Source organism: Anopheles moucheti, chromosome 2 (assembly GCF_943734755.1).
Source record: "Anopheles moucheti chromosome 2, idAnoMoucSN_F20_07, whole genome shotgun sequence".
Lineage (NCBI taxonomy): Eukaryota > Metazoa > Arthropoda > Insecta > Diptera > Culicidae > Anopheles > Anopheles moucheti.
This window is the reverse complement of record NC_069140.1, coordinates 912,202-939,264: the sequence shown is the minus strand read 5'-3', so window position 1 is coordinate 939,264 and position 27,063 is coordinate 912,202. Positions and strand designations below refer to the sequence as shown.

Below are 27,063 nucleotides of genomic sequence, written 5' to 3'. Positions count from 1 at the left end.
AACGGATCGTTGCACATGATTCATTCCAGCAACGGTAGCATACTTTAAGCATCCTTTCACAGCACGACTGAACAAAGGGAAATACCTACTATTTATTTTAGGAGTACTTCTTTTTTAAAACAACACACACACACTCTTCGTGCAATATATAGTTCGTGGTAAATGGCAACCCAGTGCAATAAATAACAGGACGTAACATATTGTGCAATCAACGAAGCTATTCTCAATCGAAATCAATGATAAGCTGTAGGAACAGAATGGGAATATAGTGATAAGTATGGAAACAATCGTAGTGCAATAAATATCTTTAATTAATAAAACTTACAACCAACTTTTTTTCCCCACTTTCATTGGATAACAAAAGCGTCGTTTGAGTAGTAATGAATGAATGTTTATATGACCGTTGGAATAAATACAAAGCAAAAACAACTCTTTGCACTCTGGGGCACTTTGTAGAATTTCCATACGCACGTAGCGCTACAAAACATATTTTTCAAAATATCACATCCACAGTTCAAAGGGTATCTCCGACAGCTGACTGGCCGCTATTATCACCGTTTGCGAACGAAAACGTCTACAACTGCTGTTTCCTTAGGCTTTTTTGTTGGATTTGCAACGCCACATGTTTATGTTGCTTTCCTGTTTTACCAGACACTACAGGAGGCTCGAACCAGTGGAGCCGAAATTTGCTTATCATCTTATTTGTCTCGGATGCTTCGTTGTTGTTTTGTGCGATAAGGAATAAGGACTAGTAGTGTGCGCGCTTGCTGATCATATTTGCTGGTGGTTGTAATATGCCAGGTTCAACAGCATCACCGTGGCGCTATTCCCAAGAGCCATTGCAAGGGTCTTTTTTCCTCAGCAGTCAGTAAGTGTCTTTTGCCGCGAGTGGTCTAAATTTACAAACGGTAATATGAACTGAAATTTTTGTTTTATGAAAACGGCAAGTGATAAGTATCGTGGAGAAGCTATAAACGTCCAACATACTAGCGAGAAAATTATGGCATAGCGTAGTTTTGAAAAGAACCTTTGCATGGGATTTCCTTGACCGTGACCGCGAGGGTTACATAATTATGTCTAAACCACTTCGCTCAACACGGTGCTCCGTGTGCCGTAGGCGCGGTTATTTCCGGTGCGAACGATTGGAGCGTGCGAATGACCAGCGTACGTGCGCTAAGGAATCGTGAGAACAAGTTTCGATGAAGCAAACCGCAAATGGACATGATGTGATGTTTTCGCTTATGCAATCCTTGTCCCTGAGGGAGTTGGTACAAATAAACAGTATTCTAGTGATAAGTTAGCCTATAAAGCGTATCATGTTTGTGCATCAGAATAACAATATTTCGAAATAGTCAAAAAACAGGTTTTATTGCATATAACAAATCTTTTCTTGCTACACTTAACTTTTAATCAAAGTGCTTTGTCACTAATATGATGTAATTGTCCAATCTATTTCATTATTTATATCTCACATAGAGACTAACAGCTTACAATGTCTCAAGCCGACACCGTTTTCCAGTCCCGATCGGACGGTATCTCTGCCGAAGGTGTCCGCGATCAGTATGCCGATGGTAAGGCAGCCAAAGTGTGGGAAATTTTCATCGGAGACAAAAAGTCCCGCACCGAAAATTATCGCAATTTCCTCGTTGAAAAACTGCGTCAGAATGGTGTACGACGCATATTGGACGTTGCTTGTGGAACGGGTGTGGATTCGATCATGCTGCTGGAAGAAGGATTTGAAGTTGTCTCCATTGATGCTTCCGACAAGATGCTGAAGTATGCGCTAAAGGAACGTTGGAATCGCCGCAAGGAACTTAGCTTTGATAAATGGGGTGAGAATTTGTTTTTAAATACGAGCGCTACGATTATTTTCCACGTTTGTCCTCTAATTTCCTTGCAGTTATTGAGGAGGCAAACTGGCTCACGCTGTACGATGATATAAAGCATTTGCTTAACGGAGGTTTCGATGCCGTTATGTGCCTGGGAAATTCTTTCGCTCATCTGCTGGATAACTTTGGAGATCAGCGCGAACAGATTCAAGCCATTCGTAACTTTGAAAAATGCGTTAAGCCCGGTGGTTTGCTATTGATCGATCACCGCAACTACGACAATATCATGGACACCGGTGCAACGCCCGCCAAGTGCATCTACTACAATGTACGATTCGAAGCGTGCTCTTACTGCTCGACACTAACATTCCCTTTACCTTACAGAGCAGCCACACGACCGACATCAAAACGTCAGTACTGTACGTAGCCTCAAAGCCGACGCTCGTTACGCTGGACTATCAGATCAGCACGGGTAGCGATGTCAGCGAGTTCCGATTATCGTACTACCCACACAAACTGCGCGTGTTTGAAGAAATTCTTCAGACTATCTTCCGTGGCAACAAGCTGCACGAAATCTATGGTGACTTTAAGCCACTGACCGGAGTATCCAATCCGGCATTTTATATTCACGTTGTGCAGAAAGCTTCACCCTAAGTACGCAGCGCTACGTCGCAAGACGACAAATTGTACTCAAAGTGATTTACAAGTCGGAAAACGAGTAAGGAAACACCACACGGACCACACTGCATGGAGCTCAACGCAATCATTCCCCATAGCGTGACGATTGGTAAAAACAAAAAAATAATAATAAAGTAACTCACTGTTGAGGAGTGGTTTTTCCAACAGTAATCCGTCGTTCCTACCCCAGCTACTGTTGACACATACGACGTCAACGTACCGAACATGTGGGAGCACTCGTTTGCCTTGCGCTCGATAGCAATTATTAGTTTCAGTAGGGCTGAGTGGATTGCATTCAAAAGTTATGCTGAATTTAGCTCAATGCTATTGTGCATTTTCAGACATTTTTGCGCGTAATGCTACATGTTCTAACAATTCGACATTTTTCTAGATTAGCTACTTACATTCCTTTACTAAAACAAGGATATCATTCGAGGGAAAAAGAAGAAGAGTTATTACTATTTTGTTCAAGTTAACTCATTTCTATAAAGTGTTGGTAATACATCAATATCTGAACTTCAGTAAGTATCTCATAAATTTCGTAAGTATATTAAGCTCGTCTGCCACATCTGCTAAACAAAATGGATCGAAAACAACAGGTCACAAACACCGTATGGGCAATGGTCTTTTAAACGCATAAAGTAAGTATGCAAAGATTCACCATTAATGATTAATCATAACTATTTACAATACAGAACAGATCTGGAAAAATGAAAGAAAATTACACAACCGATAGTTCTGTTCGATGATGTCCAGTTTTGTCAGTACAATGAGACGATGAGAAAGATTTCATTTTGGTAGAAAACATTCGCACACTAGTTGGTAGTTGTGAATTTAATATACTAATGTACATCACCAAATGTACAATTAATGTAAGGTGCTCGAGTTTGAGCGGTATAAAAACATATTTTCAAGAATCTTTGAGTAATGCTGGGTAATGCTGATGGCAAAATTCTCAACAACTAGGGCCATGACTGAACTGATGAGTACCTACGTTGTCTAGACACATATTTCTCACTGGTGTTCAAACGAGATCTTCACGTCGAACGTTACGTAGAGACATTTATCGTCTAACAATTGTTTCCAAAGTTGAAACGAAGTGAGTGATCATAACTCTAAACATGTCACTTGATCCGAAGAAGGAAGTAATAGACAATTCCAAACGCAGCAAGCGAAAGCAAGCAGGTGCTTAGCACAAAAACAAACATAAACGTTCTTTGAATGAAAATCATATAAAAGATCAGATAGATACTTTGATCATGGCTGAACACGATACAACTGCCAGTACCATCTCAAACATGCTCTTCATACATGCTGTGCATCGGAAGGCACGAGAAATGGTCAACAAGGAAGTTCTGAATAGGTCCGGATAGAACAAAGCCGATGACGATGGAGGAGTCAAACAATCTAGTGATTACTGAAATGATACGCAAGGAAACGTTACGTCTGGATGTTATGTTACGCGTGGATGTCGACGAAGAACACGATTGCTCATCTCGTACGATACTATGGCATTAAAGCAACACAACACCGCCTTCTTGCTAAGGATCATCTACAAATGGCTAGCTATGATAGAGGGTTAAGTATTTCATAGTTTTAGTGTAAGTTATGTTTAGAAATTCTACAAAATCTCTCCGTTCACAAGCGTTCACAATTACTTACACAATCCAAGTAATGATTGAAAACGAGTTAAGTTGTGTTCAATTGTTACTTATCAACGTAAAGATCACAGAAAAATAATAAAACTGTGATCAAATGCCCATGACCAAGAGTTACTTGCTTACTTGCTTATTCTATGCTACAGTCGCTTCGCGGCCTTGGCGTGCTGCTACCTTCACCAGTCTTGCTTATATATTCCTATCCTATGGCATGTCCCATTAAGAGCTCTTAAGAGGAACTAGTTATTTTAATGTAACTGGGTGTTAGATATTTTAAAAAGCTCTACATTAAATATTCTCCAAATATCTACAGGAATCAACAACATTAAAGCTCACATCGGACCAACCGATGATGTTAACATGTGCATGATAATGGTTTTTCCGTCTATATATTACATGTTCCAGTCCTTTCACGCCATTACAAGGATGCAAAACAAACAGACAATACGGCAAATTAATGTCCAGCAAGCTGTTCACCAAATTCTACCAGTCGTTACATTGAAAGAAATAAATAATAAATTTACCCCACAAGCACACGACGAAACTGCACTTCTCACCACATGAGAGCACGCGCTCAGGCAACGATCCACGTTACGACTTGCAACGCTTCTAGGTAATGAGCGGTTACCAGAAACCCTGGTGTGAACACAAAATGGATAGTTGTGGTACAAGACTACACGTTTCACCGATGTGTTATGTGCGTTGGGATTTTTTCGTCACGTTTCTCTGCTCATTGACGGGTGGATGAACAGTCGCGGGACTTCCGCGTGTTTCGCGATGCGCTATGATAAATTCACTGAATGTGCACGCTTGACCCTTCAAAGCTGTCTCACCGTGTTCGAATGTAATGGCGATAGTGGCAGCAAAGCTACTGATAAATTCATCATATTCGCAGGTCTCATCAAATAAGACGATGACGAGGACGATAGGGCTAATAAGTGTAATAGCTACCGAGCAAGCATTAGTTTTTTTTTACTATTTTCACTACCTTTACCGTTAGAAAGCGCTACTAGGCAACAGATTTCGCCGATAACGTGCCTTTGTCGCTTAAACGTGAGAAACATGATCGTATCTTCTTAAGCTGTTCTGATGCGTTCTGTTCTGCTGTGCGCCAGGCACACGCCAACCATCCTGCAACAAGGTACAACTAGTTGTGATGGCGCACCGTACGCAAAATCATTATCTAACTTTTCTAAGCAGTTCTACATTTCCGCGTTGAAATTCACTTTTACCTCACTCATTATAACACTCACATACACCGAGTAGCAAACAATAGCATACAACACTTCAATACTTTCAATCGGACGTCCACAAACAATTAAAAAGCTTCGCAGCTATTGTGATGTAATTACAGCAATAATCTAAACACGGGAAGAATATTTGTCTTAATAGCTTCACGCGGAATGTGCGCTTCAAAATCACAATTGGCAAACCGAGTGCGGCGCGGGTGTGTAAAAAATCAAACACGAAGGCATTTTACACTATGTTTCATTGATGTGTTGGTCATGTTGCTACATGCTAGACAAGTTGCCTGCCTGCCAGAACAAACGTTTTACGTAAATAAACATTCTCACAGCGTTCTCCACGTGTTTTTGCGACTCGAACTCACCTGAGTTTAGCCCCACATCGTTTAAAACCAAATAATTCAGACCCAATCATCAGTGTGATCCAGATGCGAAAACCAAGATCAGTGCGATTAGTTATTTGATATCAATTATCAATTTCTAAGTATAATTCTGGACATGATTTATTTAAAATATTTAAAACACCCTTGTTCACCTCCATGTTTATCCATTTATAAACTTCGGTTTAACTAGACAGTCTGCTCTTGAGAGACGGTATTATGCCTTACCTGCTTATCACACCAGAACTGCACGTTCTGAAGAAAGTCCCACCCGTGCCGCCCAACCAACCTAAAATCCATTCGCTTATCGATCGCTCATCGTAAGTGTTCGATGCTGTGACACGTGTTAGAAAAATCAAAATATAGTAGCTCGCCGCGGTGTACTACAGGTGTTTCCCAACGATCTAGCCAGTTTCAGATCAGATGAATGATTGGACCACAGGTCGTGTGTAAGGTTCCTATCCTTACAGTAGCTATCATCGCCGCCGAACTTGTACGACCATGTCAACCTTGCACTCGATGGCAATTATTATTTTCACACAGCTAAGCGGATCGCATTGAAGAGCAACGTTGAAACGCGGGGCAGCACGCTTTCATCACTGTTTGTCTTGCAGCGTTTTGCGTGTGGCTAACAATTTATTTTTCAGCATCTAACAGTCAACAATGTTGAAACGAGAAAAACTCATTTGTTCTGTAGAATGAAGAATATTTGGTTCATAAAGTTCTAAAGAAATGTTAAAGAATAGACTGCATCTGTAATTCTAAGTGAACCGAAACATTGGAAGCTTATTTAAAATATTATTTCAAACATTATCAGTAAAACCTTTGCGAAAGTGGTTTTTTATTTCAATAAAATCATCAATTACGCCTTAAAAAGTGTTGAATTATGATGAAATAAGCTTCTGCTATTAAGTTTGCCTCCGCCGAACGATACTAACAAGGTGCTTATTGGCTATCTTGAGCGTAATGTCTAGCTTCAATATCAACTGTTCCATCGTGAGGTTCGTCGAAAACCTGTACGCCGTAAGCAAATGGCACAGCATTACCTTCATCGACATTAAACCATACTTGTACCCGATACAGTTGCGCGGCCCTGCACTGAACGGAAGAAAACAGTACGGATGTCGGTGAGCGTTGCGCTCTGGTAGGAAGTTGTCCGGATCGAATGTGTTTGCCGTCGATCCCCAGTGCGTTTCACTGCGCTGCACGTTGAAGATCCCTAGCACTACCGTCACTCCACTCGGGATAGTTGTCTTAGCTGTACGGGCGATGGAAACAAAAAGGGAAAATCTTACAAACCTTTCATTCAAGAGCGTTGTTCTACTCGTTTAAAGTATTACAAATTTTCGTGTCTTCCGTGCATTGCCGGGCGATGATTGGACCGACGGGAAACAGACGCATTGTTTCTTTCAGCACCATTTCCATGTACGTTAGACGAGAAAGCTGATCGTTTTCCACTTCACCGACGGTAGCACCTAGCGTGGAAACAATTTCGTCATACACCCTTTGCTGCACGTCTTGGTGAATGGCCAACATCAGGACAACGTGTGACAGTGTCAGTGCGGACGTTTCGTTTCCTCCCAGTATGATCGTATCGATTTCATCTCTGATCGCACGCTCATCAAACACGCCCGTTTCCTTCGCGAGTCTGAACAGCTGATCGATGTATATTTGGGGCTTGCGATAATCGTCTGTGGTTTGTTTTACTTCCGGTGCAGAATTCTTTATGCCCGTACGATCTTTTATTTCTTCCAACTCGTCGCCTTTCAAGGCAAGCACTGCACGGGACATTTTATATGCAGTGGCATAGCATTCCTGTTGAATTTTGTAGTAGGACGTTAGACGATAGACCCACTCTGGATGAAGCCACACCTTGTACAAACGATGGTTTAACAATTCCGATGCTCTTGACAATTTATTCAAAGAGAAAGATATGTGTTCCGTTGAATACAATAGAACTCAACCTATATCCTATAATCTACCTTTCAATAGCCCCAATGTACTCATCTCCTTTCTCATTCTGTAGATTCATGTTGGTGCCTAGTGTTGTAGCTGTGTAAAGATGTCTTGTTACAGAAGTAGCACATTTTTTAATTGAATTTAATCATTCACAGAACTACTCTTACCACAAACCATATCCAAAGTGCATTTGGAAATGTACTCGTACACGTTGAACAGCTTCTTTTCGTTCATCCGCAACGCAAGGTGATCCACTAAGATGGCACTCTTCGCATTGAAGACCGACACGAAGCTAGCCAATATTTTTGCATTAAAGCAGGGACTAAGATGCTTTCGGTGCACACGCCAAATGCTAGCAGGAGCAGAAAACAGTCCCGTTTCACACTGGAAAAACCGATACACATCTGCCTTCTCGAGACAATGGGGCGAATTGAGCACTGTCTGAAGATCGTCCGCATTGTCAATGAAAACGAACAGCTTTGGGCCGAGCCAAACACGACATGGGGATTGGTATGTTTTAGTAATGTCCAATATACATCGAAACTGCTCCTCATTACTTTTTCCTAAGAAAAGATGTGCGCTCCCGATCAGGGGGTAATCACGCGGACCGGTTAAATCACTTGATAGTTTGTAGTGTTTCCAATTTTTTAAACGCCACACAATCCAATATAAAACCGATAAACCTAACGTTATCACAACAGCCACGGACGCGAACATATTCGACAGGGATCAAACTAAACGAAACGAAAGGAAATTACAACCACACACCACACTCGACGTCATACTAAACAGTGACACCCAATTTATAGCGGCTTTTATACAACGATGCAGTTTTACGATTCATAAAGTTCCCGGAAGTCATCCTCTCATTACATTTCTAGTTGGTGGTTTAGTTATCCCTTCGGGTAGCTCTCAGTACGATGCCGTTGGTGATGATGCAGTTTCCATTCGATGGCCTTAGTATTTTGTCAATTCATGCGTTCTTATTGGACAGGCTGAAGCCCCACGCCGATCGATGCAATTAACACCATCCAGGTGCGATATGTTGTAATACGGCCGACAAGCCGAGGAATGTATCTTTATGCTACTTGTTACAGTAACGGAAATATAATTGTTATGGAAGGTTTGATGTTAACTCAACTGATTTTTTCTGATGCCAATGCGTATTAGACGATGAAAATACTCAATGAACATTACAACATAATTAACGATGACAGCATGTTGATGATTTCGATAGCTGTCTACACGGTAAAAGAAATTTGTAATAGGACCGTTTACTATCTGCTTTCATTTCCATTCGGCCACACCCGGTCATTGAACGATGAAATGACAGTTTTTGTGCCGCAAGCTAGCATATACTCAGTTTATGGCAGGTGTTTGAAAACACGATGCATAAACTAACTATTTAAATTGCACATTCTACGCATGTACAATTGCACGTGCTTCTGCTTAAGCATCCACTCAAAACTGTAACTGTTAGTTAAGCATGTGATTTATCGCTTCAACACATGTTTTGTGGCTAAATTGCTAGCCACATGTTTTGTGGCCGAAAACAATCATTAGAATTGGATTAAAGAAGGGAATTTATCATAAACGTAAGAACGTGAATTTTCATAACTAGCAAGTAGTATATTTTTTCGTTATGCTTGCACAAATGCTTGATGTTTGACGAATGACAAATGTTTGAACTTCAAAATAAAGTAAATATTAATTTATGCTAGGCGTATCACAAACTCTGCTCATGCTAACTTCACTTCAACTGTAGATCACAATATGGTGCTACTCGTAAAACATTTCATTACATTCTAGCCACCATAAAAACCACAAGCTATTCAAAAACTATCAAGCAATTAACATCGCATCTTGCCCGCATCTACACGCTGTAAAACTTAACATTGCTTTCTTGATTTATGGTTTATTTGCAATACTTCGGTCAATTCCCTTGCCAGCAGAGAAGGTGTGAGAAGTTCATGTTGTTCGACAAATGTAATTAACTATAAAAACTTACTTATAAATCGAAGGATGAACGTTGTATGCACTTCGTAAGATTGAATATTTTGTTTGATTACTGCGCACTGCAGTAAAGCTAAATCATTGACCTTGGTCCTTTGCTTACATTTGCATTCAGCACACATTTTTAGTGCATAATATTAGTAATTGTATTATAAGTTAGAACATACAAGATAAAATTCAAGCCGATCTACTACTTTGTACAAATGTCTAGATCAGAATATTTGATCGTTATAGAACTTTAAAATTTCACTCACACAAAGTTTGAAAACTTTCCGCTCTGTTCCTTTTTGAACCGATTTGTTCTAGAAATTGTTCATCTGTAAAGAATTTCTTCCATTGTGTACATAAACGCATTTTATTGCTGGAGTGATTCCTCAATAATTATCCACCAATGTTTGCCTATCAGCACACAGCTTACCTATTCGATCTACTAACGATCTACTACGAAACAGAGAATAGAATTTTACGTTTGTTTCCTAAGTTATTACAGGGGTTAGGCAACACTCAAACCATTGTCGCACGGTAGCCTAGACATCCAGTAAAAGTGTACGATTCTGTGCCCCTTGGATGCTATCACATTGAAATGCATCAGCTGACGCAGTCGCGAAACCACACACTTATTCGCTGTGATTTCGCTTCGAATCGGAGTGAGAGCTTCCTTCCATTTCAGGCTTCTATAAATTGAGGTTCGTCGCCGTCCACGCGGTTCAGTTCTTTGTGAGCCTCGGTAGGCGTGCGTGCGTTGTGATCGGTGTAGTCGGCGGTGTTAGACACAAATTAAGAGCGTAATTTGTGTGTTCACGAGACGGTGTGACCAGAAGTGATCGTGTACATGGTTGTTTTGGGTTCACTGCCAGCATAAATATGGCACTGCAGTTGGTGCTTTTATACGTTATGGCGGCATTGGCATTGGCCACTTTGGTGTGCGTGCGGTGGAAGCGTCGGAAACTGTACGCCGCAGCGGCAACCATGGATGGGCCGCCGTGTTTGCCATTGGTTGGTCATGTGTATCTTATCTTTGGTAAAAGAAGTGGAGGTGCGTGTTTTATACCATCAGCTATAATAATACCAACTATAATGTTATCATGTTACCAAATATTGTATGGGTTTGTGTGCTTGTTTGTGAAATCTGTGGCATATTAAAGAAGTTATACTTGTGGTTAACGTGTACAATCATAACAAATTGTATTGATCAAAGTTTAAGGATGTTCAACCAGTTGCATAATTGTTGCAACAGTGCGAGGAAAAACTAAGATTACATTTACGAATACTTCATTAAACACCAAATAACTTATAGCTATACATTACTTCATTTACAACATACGATCAACTGATAGACCTCGCCATCAAATAACGAAAAAATAATAATAGATTGATTAGTGTGTGAATTGATTATAAGAGCGAAAAAAGGAGGGAAGGCAAAGTCTATATAAATTATAATTAAAAACATGGTTATGATCCATCCCAGTACTCATGTTGTGTTTTTTTTTAATTTGTGAAGGTGATTTCTGTAAGAATGTTGTAACAATCAACAATAAACTAAAATTTTTGCATCAACTATTCCAAGGACTAGTCTAACAAACAAAAAAGCTACTGATATTCATTATGTTCATTGATTTTGTGAAAAAGGTTAAAAAATCAAAAACTAATATAACACTATATTGTTTCTTCACTAAGTTTTCACACCATAATCATTTCGATAGTTGTGATTCATTGATTTTACAGAAGACCCGAATAAAGCATGTTTTTCTTTTCTTTCGAATATTGCAGAAGACATTCTACAAGTACTAGACCGATACGCTCCCAGATATAAATCTCCCATTGGTATGTGGATGGGACCGCAACTAATCGTCGGTATCAAGGACAATCCCGATTATTTTCAAACGGTCATGAATTCTCCACACATGTTGAACAAGATGGATCAGTATAACTTTTTCCGGATTGTCAATGGACTATTCGCTGCTCCAGGTAAAACAAATAACAGTACTTTGACTCAAATACTTACAAAAGCATCACATAATTTTTCTTTCTTCAGATCATGCTTGGAAAAATGAAAGAAAGTTACTTAACCGCTCGTTCAGTCCTACGATGTTGTCTAGCTTTGTCGATACATTCAATGACAAAGACTTCATCATGGTGGAAAACCTGCGCAAATTCGTTGGAAATGGTGAAATCGATCTGCACTTGTACATCGCCAAATGTACAATTGATTCCATATTTGGTACGTTCAAAGTTGCCATAAAAATTGATTCTTGATTGATTCTTACGCCTTTATTATAATGTAGGTACAGCTTTCGGTAAAGACCTCAACACTCAAGGTCATGATGGAGCCGATGAGTATTTGCACTGCTTGGACACATTTTTCTCGCTAGTATTCAAGCGTATTCTCCACGTCGAACGCTACCCAGAAAGCATCTATCGTCTCACAAAGGATTACGAACTTGAAACCAACTGTGTGAACGTTATAAAAAACATGTCTCTTGATCTGATGAAAGAGCTGAAAGAAAAATCAAAGCACGTTAAGGCCACATTGAGCAAGGAAGCAGCCTACGAAGGCAAACCGGCGCTTAATTTTGCAGAAACTCTTTTTGATTTAGCGGATCAAAATCCTTCCTTAACTGATGATCACGTCAAAGATCATGTGGATACCATGATCGTGGCTGGACATGATACGACTGCTACCACCATGTCGAACCTATTACTCATGCTTGCCATGTATCCGGAAGTACAGGAAATGGTCTATCAGGAGGTGATGGGTGTGTGTCCGGACAAAACGAAACCGGTGACGATGGAAGACGCGAACAACCTAGTCTACACGGAGATGGTGTGTAAGGAAACGATGCGTCTGTTTCCCGTTGGTCCTTTAATAGGGAGAAAATGTGTCGCGGACGTAAAATTGGATGGTGAGCGATTAAAAACCATATTACATCCACATATGTTGCTCTAATGTCTAACATTTCACATTTCAGATAAACACACTATTCCTGCCGGTTGCTGTGTAGCACTGGGAATCTACCAAATACATCGGGATCCTTCAATCTGGGGTCCCGAGGCTAATAAATTCAACCCTGATCACTTCCTACCCGAAAAGGTGGCTGAACGGCACCCGTATGCTTATCTTCCGTTTAGTGGTGGACCGCGGAACTGTATCGGTATCCGATACGCGTGGCTCTCGATGAAGATTCTTATCGCTCATCTCGTGCGGAACTATCGCTTTAAAACTTCACTCAAGATGGAGGATCTAAACATAAAGTTTGCAATCATCTTAAGAATCACGAATGGGTGTCTCGTATCGATAGAGGATCGCAGTTGCAGTCCGGTTTAATTGAAATGAGTGAAACCTGTACTACAAACTGCTCGAAGCCCACATTTACAAGACTCTACTAAATTATATTGAATAAGTCAGGCTGAGTCAATCCAATAGAGGGTAAGTATATGAATTACTTATCTGTGAAGCCTTGTAGTAGTTCTCAATACTGAAGTTGACTTAAAAGCTAGTTACTAAGACGGATTTGGATCCTAAGCGAATATAAAATTATTCCGAAATGAGATAAATTTCGCTCAAACTTTAAAAAGGTATTTTTCTTACTGACGAAAGATATATTAAAGTTAAATTGAATGTTATAATTGGTGCAAATTACTTATTGAACTTCTGTTATATATTCGTTCAAAATATTCTAAGTGAATAATGATTTTACAGATGAATTAAATTTCAAATATTACTTATCTTGATTATGTTGTGTTTTTATATGTTTCTATGATGATAAAGGGTTTTATAATAATTCGAATATAGCAAGTCCAACTTATGAAAACATGCAAACGAATAAGATAATCAAGGAGGATGATAGTGAAACAAAAAAATACGCATCCCTAGCACTTAAGAAGATACCATCACACAAATGATACTAGTTAATCGAAATCCCCTCACATCATACACTATTGTTTGTACATCCAGTTTGTCTATCCCGAGCGATTTGTACAGTTGGAGTTATCACGTTCAGCGCCGCATTACCCAAATTTGGATGGAAATCGCCTTGAACATTTTTGAAACAACGTTGAAAAGGATAGTTATTACGGGAATTGCCATAATCAATACTTTCTTTTACAAATACAATTTCCTAGAGGTAAGTAAATAAACTGTTCCAAATGTGTCATGAAGAATGTCGAAAATCGCGAATATGATTGATTTGTTGTGTAAGCTCTTAAAGCTTTAGATTTTTTATCAAGATACGTTTTTTGGTTTCGCTAGAACGGACATGCCGCATCGACTTATTTTTAACACGTAGCCGAATTCTCAGGCTTGGTACGGAGGTTTGGTTCGGTTGGAATTTTTCCTCGGTCCTGTCATGTGAAGACCGGGGCCGCTACCAATACACCACCGGATCGTGCCGTTTATCAAGATATGTTATTTTAACATATATCTTATTAACTTATTATCATTATTAAACCTACCAGATCCAATGCGCGTTTTACCCACGTGAACGTGATATAGTAAACAAACAATAGTAACAACATAGCAGTTTCAGAATAGTTTTCATCATAGATATGTATTAAAATGTGCCAACTTTAGCTAATGTAAATAACGCTATAATTCTATCCTAATGCTAATTGTGTTTGATCGTAGTATTTTATAAATTAAACAACCGATTCTCACTCGCTAGGTTAAACAATGGATAGCGTTGAGCTCATTCAACGCATGAAGCTACGTGTCTTAGACAATAATTCGACATCGATGTATCATCCATTCCTTATATTGCTAGTCTGCCAGCTAGAACTGCCTTGGCTGGAATAGTCATCAAATGTTTCACAGTTTTCGCTAAGACACTTTGCTGAGAGTTTCAGTCCTTGTTTGACAGCATACGCCCGTTTGTCGGCTGCCCATATCAGCCCGAATTGGATCCAACATAGTCACACAAACCCGTACTGTCCGAAGGGTCGCCACCCACCGACTGCTGATGTTGATCATCTGGTTTGCAGTCGTAATTGTTGTTGTTATTGACGCAGTTGATTTTATCGCCACATCGGCTGGAAACGGCGGGCAAAGTGGTAGGTGAGATCTCTTCGTTCAGATTGCATTCGTCGTGACGTTGCAAGTCCTCATCGATACCGTTGCTGTCGTCGGGCAACGAAAGCCTTGGTATTCGCTCCGTGAGCGATTGCACTGTCTGACGATCGTGCACCTCGCTGAAGATGTCTATTAGGTTGTTGATCCCGATCAGGTATCCATCCTCGTGGTTGCCCACCTTCCACTTGCTGTCATGCGTAATTGCCACGCTCTCCGGTAGTGCGACCGTTTTGGCAAAATCAATCAACCAGACGCTTGCCTTGTGCCGATCGTGGACGAACAGCAATGAGCTGCCTATCACTTCGTGGCTTTTGAAGAACTCCGAATATTCCAGCGTCGCTCGTATGGCCTTTAATCGCTGGATGTATTTCGGCTGCATATTACAAAAGATCGTTCAAATTACACCATTCAGCTCGGTATTGTAGTGTATGAAACGCTTACCATTGCATGAGGAAACCCGTCGGCGAATTCACGGAATGCTTCACAGATCTGATCTCGTGATTTTGTCGTTTTGAAATCTTTCGAGCTCGTTCCATCACTTTTTTTAATACCCTATAATAAAGAAATATTAGTCAGGTGCGGTTGGATCACAAACGTTCGGCAACATGAAATATAAACAAAAATTGGTTGAAATAAAACAATCACTGCTAGAAGTATGTCTTTCGGTCTATTAAGCTTAATTGTTCCACATAAAATTTGCAACTGTATGATAAAAGCTTTACTCTACTAAATTCTCGACTCGAAATATGGCTAAGCGTGTTATGCCAAATTGAAAATGTGCATTGTTTTCATACAGCTCTTTCGAACATGCCTTTTAAACAACTACACAAACAGTAATAATTTACTTTCCATACCAAACTACGTCTGGAATAGACGTTCCTACACAAAACCCCCAATCGATATGATCACCTAGCTCTAAGCTGCTTTACTCTATCGCTGAGAATCAAACAAAACTGTTCACATCCTGGTTCTGTACGACGGTTGTACCTAACCGCTGTTCAATGGTTTGATTGATGAGTAAGTCTAGCGTACCTCTATTCGAAATCCGAGTGTAGACGTACTGGAAATGGTTTCCCTCCACACCATGTAGCGTGGCTTTGTGACACCTTTAGCACGGTGCTCCTCATCGGTGGGGGCATTTTGATCAATTTGTATCATTTTCTCATACATATCCTGCAAATAAAGAAGAGAATCATTAAAGTGAACTATTCGGACGTTCGATGTGTAACGGCAATCATACGAGACCTACTTTTCGAAGTTTCGGCTTCTCTTTGGCTTTCGACAGTTCCTCTTCCAGGTAGGTTCTGACGCCTATTTTACAGTCCATGACACACGGCTGGTAGAAGTCACTGAGTAAATCCTGTAGCTGTATATACGTTGCTGAATATCATAAAACTTGAACGTGAAGGAAATTTACATGATCATTAACGCTAAACTGTGTAAATTCTTTGCCAAAAATGTTTAAAATAGATAGAAAATATTGATTTCATAATGCAATGTTTTATATAATAGATTTCAAAATAGAAAACAAATCTCAAAAGTAGCACCAATTATATCAAAACGTTATCAACTGAGTCCAATGATGATCGTTTATGAAATCAATTAAACAATACAATTCCTAAATAGAACTCCTTCATAATCTTTATATCTTTGCTGTAATCATTTTTCGTTTCTGGAGAAACAACATAGAGAAGTTAGATTCAGTATTTCAGGTTTCAAAAGGATACATTCACCATCTTCACTGTTTACTTGTCCCTTATACTCGGGAACGTAAGGTCTCAAGACATCCTTCATCAGGACCTATGAAACAGTAGAAGGAAGCGGGAAACAATTTGAGATTATTAAAATTTAATCAAATGTTGGAGAGAAATTTCGCTTCACTTACCTTAAAACATTTTTCCTCTTTGGGACATAGCTTCTTGAGTACCGTTCCTTGGTCTGGTCCGGCTTTGAAGTTTCCTTGATGTCCGGCTAACTGCACCCACGGGTAACGTTGCTTTTTGTACGTCTGGAAGAACGGTGTCCATTGCACGATGTTACGTAACTTACGCCATCCAGAAGGCTGTCAATCAGAAGAAAAAATAAAAAAAACACAGGTGTCAAATTAATAACTCATACCTCAAATCACCCACAAACCTACAGAGGGTTTATGTAATAATTAAATATCGTTTGAAATATAAAAGGGTTGGCGACACATTGACCCTCTCCGGTATACACAACAGAACACAAGCTAAATGCAAACCTGAAAACAATCGTAATATCTATCAGTAAACCGCAAGTTATGTCCCTTTACTGCAGCAGTGCTGTAAATAATATGGGACCGCTTTTACGCTTCTGGAAAATTGTCGCCTTCAAAACCGCATCGATCAGAATTCGTTACAGTTCGCTGAACAGTATGGAATAGATCATATTTGATTACTGGCATATAGAACTGGTTTGTTTCCCGAAACTCTAAACCCTTTGGATTCTTCTACCGCTGGTTCAAATTTCCGACAGTCACATACGATTTTGTGATTACCATTTCTATCCAATGTTGAGGTCATGAAGTCATGCTATGATTATTGTATTGTATACGATCGATATAGAAAATACAATTTTCCCTTTGATTTCGACACTGTTTCGCCAAATGTTTCATCATACATCAACAATCTACGCTACAATTACAATTCATCGTGTGAAATTAAACCTAAATTAAATCATGTTCATTCACTCACATGTTTTACCCCATATCAATTGTGTGATATTTTTATTAACAGTTAGCTGTCGCGCCAATTTCTTACCCAGCACCGCGAGGGCACAATATGCGTAAGCATCGTTGTTACGTAAAATACCACTCTAAGCTATCACATTTCTTCACCAATGACGCCGATGGCCGAGCCTTTTGTATGGTTCGTTTAGCGTCCGCAAATGCGAGAGGGGGTTGTCGTGCGTAGCAAATGGCATGTCAATTATTATTGTCATCGCAGTCATTCGATAGACCATTTGGAAACCGATGGGATTTTTTGCACCCCACGCAAACTAAGCTCGTTAGCCTTTGTCCAAAGTTGTGCGTCTAAAGCTATTGATTTAATTTTAAGCTAACATGAGTTTTGGGTTCGTTGAGCAAACCATAAGTAGCGATGCGATAAGTATGCATCATTTTGCAGTGTATTATATACGTTGTTTGTACCTATTAGATACCCGGCGTTTCATCTTTCTTCATTACAACCGCAACACGTGTTGCCTTCAGTTTGACGAATCTGTGCTTTATTCACTATTCCTTAACGAAACACAAACCTTAGCTCGTGACCTGCATCCGAACAGATATCATGACTTCTATCTATCATGCGACGTATCTGCATCTTCCATCGGATGTGCTAACGCTAGCTGAAAGAGATACGTTAATGACGTTTTGCATCCAGCTTCTAAAGCGGAATTCTGTTTGAACGATGCCATGTCCTCGTTTTACTGATGATGAATCATTGACACTATTCTATACGGGTCAGAATAGTTAAGTGGCTCTATGACATCTATGACGGTCGACTTTAAGCATTCATCACAATCATCCTGCACTGTACTGTGCCTTCGGTCGTCGCTGGAATGAAGCTAGTACTGCTATTTCCACACAACAAGAAGTTTTGTGTTGGATGCTTATCACTGCACAGAGTTTAATATTGGCAGACAAAATAAACATCGCTGTGAGTAGTACAACCATTTCAGTCATTAATAGCTTTACGATCAATGCATATGCCTTCGAGATGGAAAGTGATTCTCATTTCCAGCTAGACTGCCCAGTCGTCGGAATTGAAGTTTACGTCACAAGTCTGACGAAATCAGCTTGGTATGCGAGAGAAGTTTCCGCTTTTCATGCCGACATCGTACGTAAATAATTTTCGCAAGTAATGACAAACTCTTGGAAACAATTCACCCTGGACGTGGATCCCTCGAATGGTATTGCACAATGGACATCAGCTGCATTTGAACGATATAGTGCGCAGCGCACTCAGCGCTGTAATTTTGCGAATCTCAACGAGCGAGAATCTCGGCTTACCTTCGCTCCAGATTCATGTCGAACGTCCGGAACGTCCGAGTCCCATTCGGAGCTCAGATCATCACTCGATGCATCGCCATAATCACGTGGCATCGGTACCTCCAGCAGGGACATCTGGTACTGCTCGTACCCCGGACAGAGACTGGCGGACTGGCGCGGTGAGGGTGACCGGTTCGCACCCATCCGGGAACGCAACGAGCCACTGCCACCACCACCCACATGCTCTGACCGGCCGCCAATTCCGGCATCTGCCGCCGGATGCTGCAGTATTGGTAGCTGATTCTGATAGTGGTGTTGCGAATGCGACGAACTCTGCGTTCGATGCCGCTGCTGAAGCGACTGCTGATAATGTTGGTGGTATGTACCGCTGTTCTGATGTGCTTTCGGCTGCTGTTGCTGCTGATATTGATGATGGTGATGATGATAGTGATGATGATGATGATGATGCTGTCCGCCCATATGTTGATTAGGCGCTAGGTTTGGGGCAATGTTCTGTGCGGTCAGATCAGCGTCCTTCGAATTCTTGCGACTGGTAAGTGCCGAAAATTTGCGGGCATCGTTCGAAAGTTTGCGGGTGAAGGATTTCTTCCGACTGCGCGGTACCGTCTCGCTGGACGATCCTGCACCGGCGGATCCCCCATTGCCCGCACCATGCTCGTCACCGCTGTCCGACATGGTCTTCAAATGGTCCTGCTCTTCCGGGCTGAGGTTAGGAAAGTGCAACAGCTTGACCGTCACCTTATCGCCCGACTCCGTGAAGTACACTTCCTTAGCACTAAGCTTATCAAAGTCCTCGTAAATGGTCACCGTAGGTAGCGTGCAGATAGGCATCGTTTCTTAATCCTCGGTGTCGAATTTCTATGCGTTTGTAGGGTGTGTAGAGTTGACGGTGCCACGAATTCTGGTGTTGCTCTAGAGGGCACTGTAAACGTTACGTAAAATGACATCTGATAAAAGAGTTGCCTTGCGAAACATCGGGCAAAATGAGGAGCAACCATTGAAAACTCTCTCTCTCTCTCTCCCCCCTCCCTCTCTCTCTCTCTCTCTCTCTCTCTCTCTTCTCTTTCTTCTGTTTACTTCACATCCTCCCTATTCCTTTCTTTAACTTCCCATCAGTTTCCCATACATTAACTCTTGAAAGGATAAAAGCGAATTCAATCTTGCCAAACCCAACTCCAACCTGCTTCTGAAGTTAATTTGTCTTCGTGGAGGCACGTCAACCATCATCAATCGGCGACAAGTTTCCTTAACGGTAATGACCAATTGCAGGACCTCGCCGAGGATCTCGGTTCGTACCGGAGCGTATGAACGCTCTTCATCAACATTTCCTTGCTTGCACGGAAACTGGCTGCCGTTTCATTGCGTACCCTAATTCCCTTTTTCGACCGAAATGTCCGACCGGTCGAAAGCAAGGGAAATTTATTGCGGTACTTATGGGAACATATTTGGAAGTCGGCTGCCCCGAACCGGTTACTTTGATGCCGGATGCTTATGGACGTGTTTACTTGCAAATAAAACGCTCTGGCGCTGGCTACTGAATAATGGGTGCCTCCCTCAACCTGTCGCGACTATTCGTCGAGTTTTGACGAGTTCAATTCCTTGGGTAATCAGTGCTGAACACCGAGGGCATACAGTAATAAAGTTTGCATTATTGTAACTCACTGGAATAGCCTCACAAACGATTATTAGAGTGGCACTTCAAAATCAATGTTATGACATTATGTTGACATTGGTAGATGACGAAACATTCCGTCTAAAGTTCATATTCGGAAGTTTTTGTTTGTAACTTTCATTGAAAGTGTCCAGCCGCGAAGTTAACAGTGAAGTGAAAGGGCCTCTGACGTTTTTGTTGTTAAGATGTTTAACTCATCGCATGATTACGACTGGATGGAAAGGGCGAATCAACTAATTGACTCCTTTCGACAGACGCCTGAACATGATCTACACCTAGCGTGTGGATGATTCTAGCCAAATGGACATCTCTTCTTGCTTTCACAATCTTGATGACATTTTTCACGATCATCATTGAAGTCACGCCATCACGCGAAAGACACACATTTTAGCGCGTGTTTGAATGAATGTGGCCAGGTTTGCTGAGAAAGAACAGGTTGCAACTCCTGCACCATATCGCAATACCATTCCACTGCAGTTGCATCGCACGGTTTGGCAGCATGTGCTCAATCTGCCTCCATCACCGGCCCTCCATTTAGAGCATCGTACTATTGTGTAACCGTTGGGACAAGTGGGATGGTTGGGGCAATAAATTTATATTTCCCAATCGACCATGCACTAAAACCTACCGTCGTCGCGTCGGTTGATGTTTGGTTTCGTGTGCCTAGTCTAGGCGAGGATCTGAACTTGATGGTGATAAGAACACATCGGGGACGCCATTAGCGACCATTAGAGATGACAACCAGTTCAGGAGCGGACTGTTGCATGCACTGTAACTATTGCAAGTATCAACACGACGCAAGTTGACCCTTGATTTTAGTTCCTGCTTTAGAATGACTGTTCATGAATAAATCTGAAGTGTTTCTCAAAATAAAAGACCACGGCATAAACCATATTGCTCTCTTGATCAATTACGCATGTGATTTATATCCGACGCTAGCAACAATTTCCTTTGCGTCACATACTAAGAACGATTGATATATTTTGAATTTTAAAACACCCTTTGACGCAAGCTTTTCACTTCCGAAACGAAGAACGCGTTCAGTGAAGCGTAAAACAACATGGCAAACTGGCAAACCATTCTGTGTTCCAATGTTTCAGAATGGTATTTTATTAGTCAACCCCCTAACAAAACTGGTTATTGACGATAGAGTGTGAAAATTGCTAATTGGTGACGTCGTCTTCATCGGGTTTCTTTTCTTTATCCGCTACCAAGCACATTGACGCCCCTCTTTAGTTTGAGTTGTATACCAACAGAATATGACGTCCAATCGTCAAATGAGTGCAGTATGGTTGGCTTATTTTTATTTACCAAAATTTTAATGGAACTATGTCTAAAAACCAACTGGAACATCTCTAACAATCAACACGATTAATATTAGTCATCGTCAACTTACTGATCAGTGTGTGATGGGATGAATTTGCAGAATATGCAGGCTTTCGAAAGATGAGCGACGTTTGAATAGGACCGGAATGATCTTACTTCCAACGCACCAAACTTTAGAACTGGCCAGACAGAACGTGGATGATTCAACCGTGGCTCAAGAGTAGGCACTTCTCTTCATCGGTAAAAAGGTTAACCCGTAGGTGTTGTTGTGTCTGAGATTCGCCCAGTGTCGACACAATCTGTCGACGGACGGGATGGTATGGCGTTTGGGCATCTTTTATATGTACTACTACGCATTTTCACAACTTGGAAAATATATTCTTTTTGAAAATACGTGGATGATCAGTGGGATGACATTGGGAAGTTCATTCGCACCGAAAGTGGATGTTGTAGGCTGTGATGCGAGTGTTCGAATGTCTCCATCATTAATTAAAAGCGGAAGAGCAGAATCGATTTAATTATGTTTTGCATACAACTCACTTAATTTGTACATTGTGTTGATACGAAATGAACATTTCACAAACAAAACCTTCAACAGTTGATAGAATGCTCTGTTCTAGAGCACGTAGACTGAGCTGTGCTTATCATTCAATCAGGTGTATGGGGCAGAATGTTTTCCAAAACCGTAACCTCATTTCAACACCATGCAAATGCCACCGCCGCTGATAATGCGAGCGTAGTTTAAACAGTCCAGCAACGAAGCCATGGCGCCAACTGTGTGGGATTTTTCGTTGTATTAAAATCAGCTTCTTTTTCTCACATCTTTTTCCCCTTCTACGCGAGAAAGATAATCTTTCTACCCGTGGCACCGAGAGGGCACGTACCGAAAAACTCGGTCGACAGACGGCGTCTCGGAAACCGCAGAAACAAGGGAAGTTCCAATGTCCGCCCGGTGCTGGAAGCTCGTAAATCTTTGCACGGCATTCCCAGCTTTGTAGCACCGCACCTTGTCTATTGCGATGTAGATTTTTGCAACGGAGAGAACTACCGGTGCGCAACAGCATACCGAACGAGGCGCGATCCAGCCTCGTGTATTGTTTCGCGCCAGTCCCGCCCTAATCTCGAGATCAAATATTTAGTCAAGCCGCTGTGGCAGAGTCAGCGAGGGAGAAAGAGATGAGTTTCGCATGGTGTCTGTGTAGCAATCAGTGCCCAGCGCCATTCGCTGCGGCTATGTTTACTACACGACTTTTGCCTGGTTTCGTAGGTGTACGAGAAATTGCATCTAAAACGCAGCACAACAACACATTTCATTGATGTTCGCTGATGTTCGCACCGCTACGTACACTGAACGACTGCTCCGGGGTTTAGCTCATGCACGCGCGAAGATCGTCACTGTCGCGAAATACAGGAATGTCCATTTCACTACTGCCCACTCGCACAAGCAGCTCACACAAAACTAACAAACCGGTAGCGTGGCTGTCGTCCAAAATTTAAACCCTTTTTTCGAGTGGCAAAAGTGAAAGTTTTTCTTCTGTCACCCCTAAAAACGTTGTCCCACGGCCTACGCACAACAGCAGCGGGATCCCTCTGGACGATCGAGATCTCACCACGAATGGAAGCGAATGTTCGATTGGATCGATATACGCGAAAACTACCACGGTTGTGTCCACAGTGACACGAGGCACACGAGGGGGTTCCGTTCAAACCGTTCGTTCTCCAATCGCCGATCGAGTGACGTGCATACAAAGCTTCACTGGTGTAGCATTAGATTCGGTTTCAGGCCACACAGCACAAACACTGTTGAGGCCGTCGATCGCGACGGCAGCGGAACGCGGTCTACACGGGCCAATGCCGCGCGGGGGATGCCAAAGCACAAAGTCTACCGCGATAACGTGCGACGCACACTCGGTGCGATCGGTGGTCGGAATTAGACTGAAGTATCAACAATAGCACTGACTGCGGCCAAGCACCGCGCGAGTTTTGCGCAGGCGGGTTTCGTACGCGGCCGTCGTCGGAAAGCTGGGAGGCGCGAACGTGGTGAAGGCGAACGATCGCGATGGTGACGCTGATCGCCGCGTTTGCTTCGCACGGTTTCATATTATCAGCAATACGGAGCAGATCTGTCGACGGCTGTGTTTGTGTCCAGAAGCTGTTTCACGCTCACCGACCCCGCGGCTGCTGTGGGGTGTAAGTGTGTTCGTATTACACCGTATGTGCCCAATTCCTTCCAAACAATAGCACGTAACGCATGCTGGAGATATGTAGACACATGCGAGTGGTACCAATTTATATTTATTGAACGAAAAATATAGTAAAATTGCTAGCAAGCTGCAGATAATTTTATTATTTGATGCTTAATCTCTTAAAATAATAAAATTGAAAAGTTTTATCTAATGACTTTTAACTGCTTCAGAGGAGAACTATTTGTATTTTCATAATATAAATTTTCTGCTCGAGCATGCTTATTCTAATTATTTTATTGAAACACAAATCATATTTCAAGTAACTTGGCCGTAGTCATTTTAAATTATTCTTTAACTGAAGAAAACAAATTGATTTAAAATCTAAAACTGTTTTGTTTTTTACTTTTTATATCTTGTACTACGCGGTTGGTTTTATCATAATTACATACAGTTAAAAATATCGATGCATGTTTTTTTATGCTCCACTATGCGCTGTTACTTATATGTTCACCCTATTTCAGCTGTGTGCGTCGCTCAACGAAAGCTTGCTGGATGTTGCAACGAAATGAGCTTTTTGCGGCAACACCGTCTCAAACGCACATATAATAAGCATTGAATATTTTACATTAATATTATAAACAATTAGCATTTTTAATATGCATAGCGATTTTACTTCGCTTATTTCACCACTCATCCCTAATCCCATTATGAAATGTGCAGTGCAGTTAACTACAACATGCAGTGTTAGTTGGCTAACAATTTGCCACATAAGCGATGTACAACTGTTCAGAAAAATGCTGTATTTAATTTTACTCGTTATTTTGTAGCCCTGTCCTACATCCGATCATTCTTCCATCCAAAAGGATTTATTGTATCCCCAGTCATGAATTTTATATTATCTTAACACTTTACACTGTATATAAATAAAAAAACAGTCGACTTGAAATATGTTTTTTATTTGAATCGAGTTGACAAGTTGAAGCATAATGAACAAGGATCATTTTCGGAAACAACCCTAATCAAAACATGTTTGCATGTTTTGCATGCCCATCTGGCAAAAACCGACTTTTTCATATTGACCTCTCGTTTTTTCATCGTTTCCTCTCGCTCTAATTGAGCGCTTTCGGCCGCTCGGGAGCCGCGGTGAGCACTTCTATATATGTGTTAGTGCAAAATTAGCAGGTCCGAACGATCCGAGCACATTCTCGAACATTTTTTTCCTTTTGTTCCACACGATCCTGTCATTTTAAGCAAAGAGCTAAAAAATGAAAGAAGAAGTTGTGTGTTGCATCGGAAACGAAGGATTGGTTTGTGGTATAAGTGCGGGAACGATTTTAACGCGATAGATTCAGACTAGAAGAACGACACTTACAACACGATTCGCATGCCGGTACGTTCAAGTGTTCCTAACAGTTTGGTGAAATATAGGTTTAAAAAGTGAGATATGTGCATGTCCGGGGTTTTAATTTATATTATAGTGATATTATTATTGTAGTGATTAGTGATCAAAATGGATCCGAATATGCCGAAAATGCCGAAAATGAATGGCTTTTTCTGTATGAAATATCGCCACGCAATGGAAGAGCTGGACCCCCCCCCCCCCCCTTCCGCTAAAGAACGCTGCGAAAGAAACGGTAAAAGCGAAACCGAAATTGAACCGTATTGGTGCGGTTAAACGTGCGCGTACAATAGTGTGCAGCAGTGGCGAGCGTCGAACGATCGGGATCTCAATCATGCGAGCAATTTTCGGATCCCAATGGTTCGGGATCTAAATCATTCGAGCAATATTCGGATCGCGATCGGATCGACCATCGGATCGCGCGAGGTCAAACGTTCGGGTTGCTTCGGTTTTTTTCGGAAAAATCATGCGACTAACTTCGACTAGTCTCACGAACGTCGATGCTCTAGTCAAATGATTTTTTGAGCGTCGTGAGTTCCCTCTGCCAGATGGGTGTTCACATGCAATAACTAAGCTTTCACCCTTTCGTGTAGAAGTGGTGAGTAAGCTCTCGGAAGCTTAGTCTAAGCTTCTACCAGATGGAGCAAGTGGAGCTACGCAAGTGGTGACGTCAAAAAGCTTACTACAGATATTCAAGTGACCGTATTTGTTCGATTCGTAAGTTTCTTTAAATTTAATTTAATTTTATTTAAAATTTCTGCGAATTTAGGGGGATTATATCTTCATAATAGTAAATGTTATGAGCTTGTTTCACTAACATCAGTCTGCAATTAAACCCAAAATTTTCCATTTAACAATGACCTAAGGTAAAAACACAAACTTGCAGTTCTACTATTCATACTACAATAGATAAACATACAATATATAAATCCATTATTTGTTAACGTTTCAAGTTCCCAATTGGTATTCCTTCTCGATTCAAACGAAAAGGAGTTTTTAAGGCAAATTTATTAGTTTTAAGAATGGTATTGACAGGAAACCGTACTCTTTAGGACTCAGATATGTTTCCACATCAGCATACATGAACCATCTTATAGCGAAGATAATTTAATTTTCCGTTTAATTCTAATCCCCCTAGTCATATAATATGATGATAACAAGCTTCTAGAATCAATTTAGTTATTAAACGCACTGCCAGCGTTGTTTCGTAAGTATCATTCGCACATATTGTACATTACAAAGTGAAAATATTTATGCTCAGTTCACTACATTTTTAACATATTTTGCCTACCTTTTTAATACCACTGGCTGTTTCCTTTGGCCCGATGGTGTAAAGATCTACAATGCCGAGCAAACAATCATCACAGCGACACACATCGTCACCGAGAATAAGCGACCCCAGCGAACCGATGCTGCTGCTCGAGTCCATCGAATCTGTTCGGATGAGCCGTGAACCACCCGGGCCCGTTTGTTGAGATGCCGCCTCAATCTTTTTCGCCAGCAGTGCCTCCATCAGTGACCGAGGCCGACTGTTGCTCGATGTGAACAGTGACATTTTGGCGATGGTTATCTGTTTGTTTTCAGACACTTTACAAAACTCAAGGCACTTTATGCGTTTTTTTTC

General features: G+C 41.2%; 4 protein-coding genes across 6 annotated transcripts in view; 2 read left to right on the top strand and 2 right to left on the bottom strand.

The window, feature by feature from the left end:
* Positions 1-894: 894 nt before the first annotated feature.
* On the top strand, positions 895-2,690 carry LOC128298290 (glycine N-methyltransferase). The gene is made up of 4 exons (XM_053034034.1): positions 895-908; positions 1,477-1,832; positions 1,901-2,157; positions 2,214-2,690. The coding sequence occupies exons 2-4, from the start codon at positions 1,493-1,495 to the stop codon at positions 2,481-2,483; spliced, it is 867 nt and encodes a 288-aa protein (XP_052889994.1). The 5' UTR covers positions 895-908; positions 1,477-1,492; the 3' UTR covers positions 2,484-2,690.
* Positions 2,691-6,697: 4,007 nt separating this feature from the next.
* LOC128298742 (probable cytochrome P450 313b1) lies at positions 6,698-8,465 on the bottom strand. Its single transcript, XM_053034515.1, has 4 exons — positions 7,916-8,465; positions 7,772-7,841; positions 7,130-7,695; positions 6,698-7,047 (listed from the first exon to the last, which is right to left on the bottom strand). The coding sequence occupies exons 1-4, from the start codon at positions 8,463-8,465 to the stop codon at positions 6,698-6,700; spliced, it is 1,536 nt and encodes a 511-aa protein (XP_052890475.1).
* Positions 8,466-10,625: 2,160 nt separating this feature from the next.
* Positions 10,626-13,410, top strand: LOC128310404 (cytochrome P450 4c21-like). The gene is made up of 5 exons (XM_053047034.1): positions 10,626-10,797; positions 11,532-11,729; positions 11,797-11,982; positions 12,047-12,664; positions 12,731-13,410. The coding sequence occupies exons 1-5, from the start codon at positions 10,626-10,628 to the stop codon at positions 13,084-13,086; spliced, it is 1,530 nt and encodes a 509-aa protein (XP_052902994.1). The 3' UTR covers positions 13,087-13,410.
* Positions 13,411-14,287: 877 nt separating this feature from the next.
* Positions 14,288-27,063, bottom strand: part of LOC128309917 (inositol-trisphosphate 3-kinase B-like) — a 27,958-nt gene continuing 15,182 nt past the window's right edge. Inside the window, exons 1-8 of one of the 3 annotated variants that reach the window (XM_053046420.1) lie at positions 23,201-23,688; positions 18,857-19,778; positions 16,712-16,888; positions 16,554-16,626; positions 16,076-16,206; positions 15,859-15,999; positions 15,268-15,378; positions 14,288-15,199 (exon numbers count right to left, since the gene is read on the bottom strand). In XM_053046420.1, the coding sequence (XP_052902380.1) occupies positions 14,645-15,199; positions 15,268-15,378; positions 15,859-15,999; positions 16,076-16,206; positions 16,554-16,626; positions 16,712-16,888; positions 18,857-19,687 (2,019 nt within the window). In that variant the 5' untranslated portion in view covers positions 19,688-19,778; positions 23,201-23,688 and the 3' untranslated portion in view covers positions 14,288-14,644. Of the gene's footprint in view, positions 15,200-15,267; positions 15,379-15,858; positions 16,000-16,075; positions 16,207-16,553; positions 16,627-16,711; positions 16,889-18,856; positions 19,779-23,200; positions 23,689-26,730; positions 27,044-27,063 lie in introns of those variants that run through there. The other 2 variants (XM_053046422.1, XM_053046423.1) reach the window with 2 other exon arrangements.